At 39.8% G+C, this 12,237-nt stretch overlaps 2 protein-coding genes across 2 annotated transcripts; both read left to right on the top strand.

Annotated features, from left to right (window-relative positions):
• Positions 1-5,039: 5,039 nt before the first annotated feature.
• Positions 5,040-5,999, top strand: LOC145094971 (uncharacterized). The gene has a single exon (XM_079032924.1). It carries the CDS (start codon positions 5,040-5,042, stop codon positions 5,997-5,999), a length of 960 nt encoding a protein of 319 aa, XP_078889050.1.
• A 4,617-nt stretch (positions 6,000-10,616) lies between these two features.
• On the top strand, positions 10,617-11,204 carry LOC145094970 (uncharacterized). The gene has a single exon (XM_079032923.1). It carries the CDS (start codon positions 10,617-10,619, stop codon positions 11,202-11,204), a length of 588 nt encoding a protein of 195 aa, XP_078889049.1.
• Positions 11,205-12,237: the final 1,033 nt, after the last annotated feature.

The following is a 12,237-nucleotide window of genomic DNA, read 5'->3' as shown; positions in this document are numbered from 1 at the left end:
ATATCTAAATAAGACAACGAAATTATTATGTCATCCTTTCTATCGATAACAAGCACAAAGTGACCAAAATGATCGGAGCTGTCTAGGTCTATCCCCCGCAACGCGGGGCTCCCCATCTAGTTAGTATAAAATTCTATCATATAATTTATGGATAATTAGAATTTTGCAAATCAACAGTTATAGTCTATTATATACCAAACAATTTAGATAGGCAGTTATATGGATCGCTTTACTAGTTTATTTCTTTGGGTTGTATTGTCAGCCAGTTAATTAATGGATTAAATTTTGAATTGGAATTAGGCCATTCTAATAAAATAAATTAAATGGCCATAATTGTCGGAATAGATATATTTAAGACGACTACATTTTATCAATGTTTATTTACGAGATAAATACTATACGGTATCAATTTTTTTAAACACGGCAAATATATACTAAACTATTCCTAAATTATTCTACCTATGGCCAAAGCTAAAACCTGATTTAAACCTCGACCTTGTAGGACGCTTAAACGAGCAAAGATGATGCTTAGGATTTTGATATTTTCAAATACAAAAATGAGATGATTTAATGCCGATTGCTTAATTCACATCCATATAAGTTATTCTCAAACATACATGTCGTTAAACTTATTTTTGGCGTTAATTGATTTCTTATAATTGTATCTCTATGTGAATTATATGTATGAAGTATTGTATGCATTAAGTATTTATGTACGAAAATACATTTTTAAATAGTGAGGAATGTTTAAGGTTTTTTTTTTTTTTTTTTAATTTTTTAATTTTTTTATTATTTTAATTTTTTTTAAAGACTTTTGAGCATAATCATTTGATTCATGTATGTTGATTGCTGAGTTATGTCTTGAGTGAAGTATCAGGGACTAAAGAGACAATGAACTTTGCAAGCTCATTATGTGGTCTCATGTTTCTAAAATCAGAGTAAAAACGGGGGTATAGTGAGAAATGCTAGTACAAGAGTAGAAACTTAAGAAATGCGAAGTAGATGGATATGGAAGAACAAGATAATGGCAGGGAGGTCTCTTCCCTTTCCATCTCTAAGCACGATCGCATTATTGAAGTTGGAAATCAATTGGGTTTTCAAATTGCAGAAGGAAATAATGCCTTTGAGCGGGCCTATTACGGTGATGGAGGTAAAAAGTCTGTCCAATGAATTTGATGTCTCTTAACATTAGGGGTGTGGGTAATCCCCACAAGCTTGATTGGGTCAATCGGCTGAGACGAGAGCACAAGTTAACCTTTTGTGGTATTCAGGAAACTAGGGTCTCAATTGTTTCCAGTACTGTAATCGAGCAATGTTGGGGGTCGAGTGATTTTGATTTTGAATGGGTGGAGTCCTATGGTTTTTCGGGGGGATTGGTGAGTTTTTGGGATATCAATTTTTTTCAAAAAATTGCAAGCATAAAGAACCGTCATTTTCTTGCTGTTGTGGGGTACTGTAATGGTATTATAGGTGAAACTATTGTTGTTAATGTTTACGCCCCTCAAGATTTAGGAGAAAAAAAGATGATGTGGGATAACTTACTTAATTTGATTAGTTCTAGGCCTGGAACTTGGGGTGATCTTCGGTGATTTTAATGCGGTCCGTAAACCTGATGAAAGATTCAATTCAATTTTCTACCCGTATACTGTCGTTGCATTTAATAAGTTCATCCATGAGGCAGGTCTTCTTGATCTGAATATGGGGGGGGGGGGGGGTAGAAGATTTACCTACTTCTGCGACGACGGATTCAAGCTGAGTAAATTAGATCGGGTGCTTGTGTGCCCCAACTTCATGAGTGCTTTTCCTTCTGCCTCTACACTGGCGCTCCCTAGGGAATTTTCGGATCACTCTCATGTCATTCTTCAAACCAACTACATTGACTTTGGGCCTCCCCCATTTCGCTTCTACAACTCCTGGCTTCTCCGCGCTGGTTTTGATGATGTGGTTGTCAAGGCATGGTCTGAATTCAGGGGAGGTGGGCGGCCTGACAAACTCCTCCTTAGGAAGCTGAAGGCAGTCAAAATTGCCATCAAAGAATGGAGAAGGGTGGAATTCGAAAAGGAAAATAAGACTCACCATGATCTCAAATCTAAGGTTAACAACCTTGATTTGGCTGTCGAGTCTAGGCTACTTTCAGACCAGGAGATTAATTCTCTAAAGGATAGTCGACAGAAGATTTTAGAATTAGAAAAGCTTACAAAACTTGATTTACAGCAAAAGGCTAAAGTTAAATGGCTCGTCGATGGAGATGAGAACTCAAAATTTGTTCACAGCTCGTTGAAGATAAAATACAGGAGATGTAGTATTCATGGTTTGATGGTGAGCGGTTCTTGGGTTACGGATGCTAATACCATCAAGGAAGAAACGTGTAGATTTTTTAGTGAGAAGTTTCATGAGAAACATACTGTTCGGCCTCTTCTTCTGAATGATAAGTTTAAAAAACTTAACCCAGTTGATTCACATTTTGTGGAACAAGACTTCACTTTGGAGGAGGTTAAAGATGCTATTTGGAGTTGTGGAGGGGAAAAGGCGCCAGGGCCGGACGGTTATTCCTTTAAATTCTTCAAACAATATTGGGGGCTAATGAAAGATGACATAATGAACTTTGTTAAGTACTTTGAAGCCGGTGGCAGAATAGCTAGAGGTTGCAGCGCCTATTTTATCACTCTTGTTCCTAAGGTGAAGGATCCACTTACCCTCAATGACTATCGCCCCATTAGCTTGATTTGCAGCCTTCATAAGATTATCTCCAAGATCCTTGCTGCCCGGATAAAGCGCGTGATAGGCAACGTGATTGATGAAGTGCAATCGGGATTCATTGAAGGTCGTAACATTTTGGATGGGCCCATGATTATAAACAAATATGTAGTTGGGCGAAACATTCTAAAAGAGGAACCTTTCTTTTTAAAGTAGATTTTGATAAAGCATTTGATTCCATAAATTGGAATTATTTGGATTCGGTGATGTATCAAATGGGCTTTGGAAATAGATGGAGGTTTTGGATTCGAGGTTCCCTTGCTTCTTCTAGGGCGTCTGTTCTAATCAACGGTGTTCCTACAAAAGAATTCCCCATCACTAAAGGAGTTCGTCAAGGTGATCTGCTATCACCTTTTCTCTTCATCATTGCTATGGAAGGCCTTAATGTTGCTATGAGATCGGCGATCCAAAATTCCTTTTATTCAGGTATTTCTCTCCCAAACAATGGTCCCTCCATCTCTTATTTGTTTTACGCGGATTATGTTTTATTTGTCGGTGACTGGTCCCTTTCAAACTTCAAGAACCTTTCCAGAACCCTTAAATGTTTTCATGTGGTGTCTGGTTTAAATGTTAACTTTCACAAGTCAAAGGTTTATGGGATAGGTATTGACAATTATGATGTTGTAAGTTGCGCAAATATTATGGGGTGCGAAGCTGCCAACCTCCCATTCGTTTATCTGGGTGTTCCCATTGGGGCTAACATGAATCTTAAAAGAAATTGGAAACCAGTTATTGATAAGGTGCAAGGTAAGCTTTCGAGTTGGAAATCCAAGACCCTCTCTTTTGGAGGCAAATTGACTTTGGTTAAGTCGCTTCTTGGAAGCATGCCCTTGTTTTATTTTTCGATCTTTAAGGCCCCTAATTCCGTTATTGATTTGTTGGAGAAGATTCACAGAAGATTCCTATGGGGTGGGACGGACGAGAAAAACAAAATCTGTTGGGTTGCATGGAAGCATGTTCTTGCGGATAAGGAGTTGGGTGGTCTAGGTGTTGGCTCCCTTAAGAGCCTTAATATTGCTTTATTATGTAAATAGATATGGAGGTTAAAATCGGAGAACTCTTCTCTATGGAAGCAAGTTATTTGCGGGATTCATAATCTTTCTCGCAAACCAATTTATAATCTGTCCAAGAGATCTATCCCTGGTGTTTGGAATAATCTGGTATCTATTTCGAGAATTTTGGGAGAGATGGGCCTCGACTTTTATCATTTCATATCTACCAAAATTGGGTCGGGGCGGAATACCCTGTTTTGGCTTGACAATTGGATTGGTGACAGAAATTTGGCTTTAAGGTTTCCTAACTTATATGCCTTAGATATGTTGGAATTTTATATATAAAGGAATTGCAAGTTGGCAATTTCCTTTGTATCCCACATTGGTGGAGAGAAGAAACTTTTGAGGGTTTATAAGCCTATTCCCTTGGTAAGCCTTCAAAGGCTTTAGTGGATCAAAGGATTGGGCCAAGCCCACGCGCGCGCCTAGCCTAGCCTAGCCTAGCACTAGCCGACGCCGCGAGTGCGCGAAATGGCACGATTTAGGCGCACTTTGGAGCTGAGGAGCTTTTATTTTTGACGAGTTCGGGTCAAGTCGGTTTGACCGATCCAGGTCAAATGGTTGACTGTCGTTGACTTCGTGGAGGCCAAGTCAGGGTATTCTAGAAGGATCAGGAAACGGCTTGCTTGGAGAGCAAGCTGTCGCCCTAGGTTTTCTGGGGCCGGCCTATGGGGGCCCGTTTGATGCCTTCTAGGGTTACAATACCTATAAATACAGATCCCTAGGAGCCACATGAATACTCACGAAAATCTGAAAGCTCTCCCTCTCTCTGCGGTTTTTCTTCTAGTTTCCGAGTAGTCGCTTTGTGTTTGTCGATTTCTAGTGCTGTTGGAATATCGATCCAGCTGCATTAAATCCTGGGGTTTTACTCTGTTGCTTACAGCCTATACAAGCGAAGTAAAAACCTTTAAGGACAGGAATCTGATCCGTGCAGTTGCTTCAAGATCAAGTCAGCAATCAACAGGTCGGTTTTACTTTTCTGTCTTGTGTTTAATTCGTCCAATAACAGGACAGTCTTCTTCTACCTTTCTTATAATCAAATCTAGTCGAGAAGGATAGATCTAGTTTCTGGACGAAACTTGGTAAATTTAATAATAATAATTGAATTTATTATTCGCAACTAATCGACATATAATTCACAATATTATTTGTCGGTTTCCTTGCGTGTCTTTTAGTTTGATTTACAACAATCTTAAAGGTTTTTATACTTTGTGATCAATCAACAGACTAATGGACACTACTGCTAGCCTCCACTTCATGAACCAAGAGTTTGCCAAACTTGACCAATTTGATGGTCAAAACTACACTCGTTGGGCCGAAAAGGTCAAGTTCATGCTTCATGTCTTGAAGCTCTCCTTTGTGTTGGACCCAAAACTGCCACCAATTCCAGATAATCCAATTCCCAAGGAAGGGGAATCTGTGGACCCAGCGGTCATTGCAGAACTGGAAAAGCAAAGGATTCTGCGTAGAGAATCCGAGGAATTGTGTGTGGGTCACATCAAGAATTCCCTATCTGATCGGCTCTATGATCTTTACTCGCCAGTCAAAGATCCAAAAGAGCTATGGAATGCATTGGAACTTAAGTACAAGGCACATGAGGAAGGTACTAACAAGTACCTTGTGTCCAAGTACCTTGAGTTTCAAATGGTTGATGACAAATCGATTATGGAGCAAGTGCATGAACTCCAAGTCATGGTCAACAAGTTGAACGCACTCACCATCTCTCTTCCAGAACTCTTTCAGGTTGGTGCGATCATCGCAAAACTGCCACCCTCGTGGAAAGATTTCTCTAAGAGAATGATGCACAAGTCTGAGGACTACTCCTTGGATGATCTGATGAAACACCTCCGCATTGAGGAGGAAACTCGCATCAGGGACAAGAAAGGTAAAGTTGGACAAAGTGTGCATCAAGTGTCAGCTGGGAGTTCTAGCCACAAAGGCAAATCTGGGGGACAGAACAAGAAGAACTTTGGACCCAAGAAAGAAAGCTTCAAGAAACCGGGTCATCAGAATCCCAACTCAAAGCCAAAAAGGGCCGGTCCTTGCCACGTCTGCGGAGAGATTGGGCACTATGCAAGAGAATGCAAAGATCGCAAATCAGTATCGGTTGCACACGCAGTCAAGAAGGTGACTGACATGGTGGCCAGTGTGAACCTTGGAGAGATTTTCATGATCTCCTCTTTTACTTGAGCAATCTGTGCTCGAGGTTGGTTCGTGGACACTGGAGCCACTGTGCATGTTTGTGGGCATCGAGAAAGCTTTAGCACCTACCACCCCATGCCACAAGGGACGGTTGTCGTCTGTGCTGACGGCCACAGAGCTGAAGTTCTAGGAAAGGGTGATGTTCGGTTGAAGTTCACACATGGTGAATGGGTGACTCTTCGAGATGTTCTTCATGTTCCTACCATCTCGAAGGGTTTGGTTTCTGCGGACAAGTTTGACAAGGGTGGGTTCAAGATGGTGCTTGAGAGAGGCAAAATTGTGATCACTAAAGGCAGAAGACATGTTGGGAGGGCGAACAATACTTCAGGAATGTATCGCTTGTGTCTTAGTGATGAGGGTAATGTGAGTGTTCCTAGTGTTGAGTGTGGTGTTGCTAGTGTGTCGGGTGTTGGTAATGATGTAATTGATGGATTGGTTGCTAATGTGAATGAAGTGAACTTTTCTGGTTATATTGTTTGTTCAATTTCTTTATGGCATAAACATTTAGCTCACACTAATGTTAAAAACATTGAAAAAATGCAATCTAAAGGTATGTTAAAATATGACACAAAAGATTTTGAAAAATGTGAAACATGTGTAAAATCAAAGTTCACTAAGAAACCATTTCCATCAGTTAAGAGAAACACATCTTTACTTGAGTTGATTCATTCTGATATATGTGAGTTAAATGGAATCCTTACTCGAGGAGGAAAAAGGTATTTCATCACATTTTGTGATGACTTCAGTAGATATCTACATGTTTATTTGCTGAGATCAAAAGATGAAGCTTTTGATGCATTTAAACGATATAAGGCTGAGGTCGAAAATCAACTTGAAAGACACATCAAAATTCTTCGCTCGGACAGAGGCGGAGAATATTTCAACCAAGAGTTTGACACATTCTGCGAAGAGAATGGAATCAAACATGAGAGAACATCACCATACACCCCTCAACATAATGGTTTAGCTGAAAGAAAGAACCGAACTCTTTTTGAGATGGTCAACTGTATGTTGAACCAATCGGGTCAACCAAACAATCTGTGGGGGGAAGCATTATTAACTGCTTGTTATGTTCATAACAGGATCACTAGTCGTGTGATTCCTACAAGCCCTTATGAGTTGTGGAAAGGTAGAAAGCCTAACCTAGACTATTTGAAAGTGTGGGGGTGTGTTGCTTATTATCGGACTCCCGATCCTAAGCGAACCAAATTGGGAGCACGAGCTAATAAGAGTATATTTATTGGATATGCTCAAAATAGCAAGGCTTACCTATTACTAGATATTGATTCTGGTGTTGTTGTGGAATCCAGAGATGTGGAATTCTTTGAGGACAAGTTTTCTAAGGATGAAGAAAACTCTAGTCATACAACACCTACAAGTACCTCTCGAGAAATACTCCCACCTCCTCCCATTGTGGAGGAACCAAGGAGAAGTACTAGGGCTAGAATTGAGAAAACCTTTGGAGATGATTTCTATTCTTATTTGGTCGAAGGAACACAAAAGAAAGTGACGAGAGAGGTCATCCTTTCAATTAATTTGGATGATGATCCTAAGACCTTTACTGAAGCCATGATGTCTCGGGATGCTCCTCTGTGGAAGGAAGCAATCAATGACGAAATGGATTCAATTATGGGTAATGGAACTTGGGAGTTAGCTGATCTACCCAAAGGGAGAAGACCCATAGGATCCAAATGGATATTCAAGAAGAAATATCATCCTAATGGATCCATATCTGCTTATAAAGCAAGGTTGGTTGCAAAGGGCTATAGGCAGCGAGAAGGGATCGATTATTTTGATACCTATGCCCCAGTTGCTAGAATTAGTTCAATTAGAACTCTCATAGCAATATCAGCTTTGAAGGGATTGTACATTCATCAAATGGATGTGAAGACAACCTTTCTGAATGGTTATCTCAAAGAGGAGATTTACCTGGAGCAACCTGAAGGTTTCGTAATACCTGGACAAGAAAACAAAGTATGTAGACTTGTTAAGTCTTTGTACGGGTTGAAACAAGCTCCTAAACAGTGGCATGAGAGATTTGACACCACTGTGACTGCCTTTGGTTTTCAGCACAATAGTGCTGACAGATGTATTTACTCTAAACATACATCTGATTACATAGTAGTTATATGTCTTTATGTTGATGATATGTTGATCATTGGCACTCACCTAGAAGGTATTCTTGAGACGAAGAAATACCTATCCTCGAACTTTAAGATGAAAGATCTTGGAGAAGTAGATACTATTCTTGGTATCAAGGTGAAGAGGACAGGTGCTCAGATTTCTCTGAGTCAATCTCATTACATAGAGAAAATTCTGACAAAGTTTCAACATTTGAACATTAAGGAATTTAACACTCCTTTTGATTCAAGTGTGAAACTTAAGGTGAATTCTGGTCGAGCTGTGGCCCAACTAGAATATGCTAGTGCAGTTGGGAGCATGATGTATGCTACTCACTGCACTCGACTTGACATCGCATTCGCTATAAGCAAGTTGAGTCAGTATACAGTTAATCCAGGGACGGAGCACTGGAAAGCAGTGGGTAGAGTACTAGGATACCTGAAAAGGACAAGTACTTTTGAATTGACATATTCGTCATCTGATGGAATACTTGAAGGTTATTCTGATTCCAACTGGATTGATCACACCAGTGATTCAAAATCCACAAGTGGTTGGATTTATACTCTAGCTGGTGGTGCTATTTCTTGGGCGAGCAAGAAACAGACATGCATAGCTCATTCAACGATGGAAGCTGAGCTAATTGCCTTAGCAGCAGCAGGCAAAGAGGCAGAGTGGATTCGAGATCTACTTATGGATATACGTTTGTGGGATATTCCGATGCCTTCAATACCCATGTACCGTGACAGTGAGGCCACACTGTCTAAAGTATATAATGCGGTATATAATGGGAAGTCAAGACATGTAGGTCTGCGTCACAATTTTGTGAGACAACTAATTGAAAGTGGTACCATCAAGGTTGTCTATGTCAAGACAAGTAGGAACTTGGCAGATCCGTTTACCAAACCTCTGACGAGAGATTTGGTTACATCTACCACGAGAGTCATGGGTCTAAAACCACAATAGAATCGTTTAGTGATGGAAACCCAACTTGACATTAGTGCTCCTAATTTTCAAGTTTAAAGGGTAACAACAAAATCACTAACGATAGAAGGTACTATCATTCATGATAGATCCATGTGAGGTAGGATAGTGCGTCATTGCCGAGAATGAGGTTGAGTTACGACTCTTAACGTAGTTTTGGAGACATCTAAGCAACGAAGATGTTGTAAAACTATGCCTATATGATCTAGAGGTGGTGCCGCCTCAAGTGAAGATTAGTGGTTTATCTTCTAAAGGGTCATGAAAAGGATTTATAGCGCACGACCATAATAGCGCTCAGGGAGAACACAAATATGACTTGTGGTGTGTGGGGGTAAACCGGAGAGGTCATTGAGGTTCATGGTTTAAACCTATAAGGATACCATTGAATCGGTCTTTTCTTGTTTGTTCTCATTAAACTAGGGTTTAATCTTCGTGACACCCGAGTGACATCATCTGTCTGAGTGAAAGGAAACTTACCAACTTGGTGGGGGATTGTTGGAATTTTATATATAAAGGAATTGCAAGTTGGCAATTTCCTTTGTATCCCACATTGGTGGAGAGAAGAAACTTTTGAGGGTTTATAAGCCTATTCCCTTGGTAAGCCTTCAAAGGCTTTAGTGGATCAAAGGATTGGGCCAAGCCCACGCGCGCGCCTAGCCTAGCCTAGCACTAGCCGACGCCGCGAGTGCGCGAAATGGCGCGATTTAGGCGCACTTTGGAGCTGAGGAGCTTTTATTTGTGACAAGTTCGGGTCAAGTCGGTTTGACCGATCCAGGTCAAATGGTTGACTGTCGTTGACTTCGTGGAGGCCAAGTCAGGGTATTCTAGAAGGATCAGGAAACGGCTTGCTTGGAGAGCAAGCTGTCGCCCTAGGTTTTCTGGGGCCGGCCTATGGGGGCCCGTTTGATGCCTTCTAGGGTTACAATACCTATAAGTATAGCTCCCTAGGAGCCACATGAATACTCATGAAAATCAGAAAGCTCTCCCTCTCTCTGCGGTTTTTCTTCTAGTTTCCGAGTAGTCGCTTTGTGTTTGTCGATTTCCAGTGCTGTTGGAATATCGATCCAGCTGCATTAAATCCTGGGGTTTTACTCTGTTGCTTACAGCCTATACAAGCGAAGTAAAAACCTTTAAGGACAGGAATCTGATCCGTGCAGTTGCTTCAAGATCAAGTCAGCAATCAACAGGTCGGTTTTACTTTTCTGTCTTGTGTTTAATTCGTCCAATAACAGGACAGTCTTCTTCTACCTTTCTTATAATCAGATCTAGTCGAGAAGGATAGATCTGGTTTCTAGACGAAACTTGGTAAATTTAATAATAATAATTGAATTTATTATTCGCAACTAATCGACATATAATTCACAATATTATTTGTCGGTTTCCTTACGTGTCTTTTAGTATGATTTACAACAAGATAAACGTAAGTCTTGTTTTCTGGCAGAAAGATTTTCTTCGAATGGTTTTTTATGGGCTTGGAGGAAAATTCCCAGCCTTCCCGTGGAGATGGCAGAACTGGCCCAACTCTATCGGCTCCTCGATGGGGTTACCTTGTCCTCGGATCCTGACTCTTGGAAATCCAAGCTTTCTAGTGATGGGCAGTTCTATGTTAGAGACATTCGTCAGCTCATCGACTCCAAAGTCACCGTTGGGACTAATAGTACAACCGTTTGGGTGAATCTTGTCCCCTTAAAAATAATCTGCTTTGTTTGGAGGGCTAGTTTGGATGGTATCCCTTCCTCCATGGCTCTTTCAAGGAGGGGTGTGGGTGTTGCTTCTACCAGGTGTCTCTTTTGCATTAATGGTGTGGATGATACGGATCACTTGCTTATTGCTTGCAATCTTGCTAAGGAAGTGTTCAAGTGGATTTTTAAGTGGTGTGATGTCCCTTTCGTCTCTTTCTCTTCGATTTCTGAAGCTTTGAATTTTGCTGCTAAGTGGGGAAACTGCCCAAAAAAAAGGAAGGTCTTTCTTGCCATATTGTACGGAGGTCTGTGGTGTATTTGGAAGGGCCGGAATGATAGGCTTTTTAATCAGGTGCCTACAACCATTTCTAAAGTTGTGGACAACATTATAACTATGGTCTTTGGATGAGTTAAGCATAGGGGTAATTTTGGCAATTGTAATTGGGCGAATTGGTGTTGTTCCCCGTTTAGTGTCTTGTAGCTTTGCCATGGGCGGGGGGTGTGAGGGTTTGTGTTGCTTTGGGGTTGTGATTTAGCTTAGTTGTTTGCCAAGTCTTTTCCTTGTAAGGCTTCGGCCCTTGTTTCTTTTTTATAAAATTTCGCCGTTTCAAAAAAAAAAAAAAAAAAAAAAATTAGTTGGCATAAGATAAATTTTGCACATAACAACTACAAAGTAATAAAACAACAAATAAACGCATCATCCTATGGCAACGTTGAAGGAATAGTATATTTACAAAACTATCAACTATACAACCAAATAAATCACAATTTAGCACCTAATAAACTTCGAAATTGAAATACTTTGGAACTAGCAAAATTTATTGTCAACTTTTACGGAGGAGGAATTTCGAAATTCAATGGTGATTACCTACTAAGGATGTTCCAAAGCTAATAATTTTTATTTGTCAACAATTATTCCTGAAAAAGATATTTTCTAGGTCAAAGGTAGTTGTATCTTTCCAAACGTAACACAATGTATTAAATTTGACAAAATTTCAAAATTGATGTCCGTTTTCGCTTCTCTAAGATAAGATAGGATCAAAAGTCAAAACGATTGATATAATTAAGAAAAATAGTTATTTTTGTGAATGTCCTTCTTTTTTTTTTTTTTTTTATTTTTTTTATTTTTTATTTTTTATCAAACGCCTCTCCTTTAGCTTTCATATATTCGTTTTATGTTTATTTTTGTTTCTCGCGTGCATTTCAAATCTTAAATAATACTTTTCCAGTCAACAATGGCAGCAAGAAGTTCGAATTTGTTTTTGCTGCTCTTGCGTTTTGTTTTATCTTTTATGGGTGCTACCTTTTATATATATGAGTTTCGTATCATATGTAAGATGGCCCCACCAGTTGTGTTTCTTCCTTTTACAAAAATTACGTTTCTAATTATATCGATTTTTATATTATTGTATAAGATATCTATTATCGAGTTCTTAATATTT

Source organism: Lactuca serriola, chromosome 3 (genome assembly GCF_051521515.1).
Source record: "Lactuca serriola cultivar US96UC23 chromosome 3, Lser_US96UC23_V15, whole genome shotgun sequence".
Classification (NCBI taxonomy): Eukaryota; Viridiplantae; Streptophyta; class Magnoliopsida; order Asterales; family Asteraceae; genus Lactuca; species Lactuca serriola.
The sequence above is the reverse complement of the archived record's forward strand: the minus strand, read 5'-3'. Positions and strand labels throughout refer to the sequence as shown.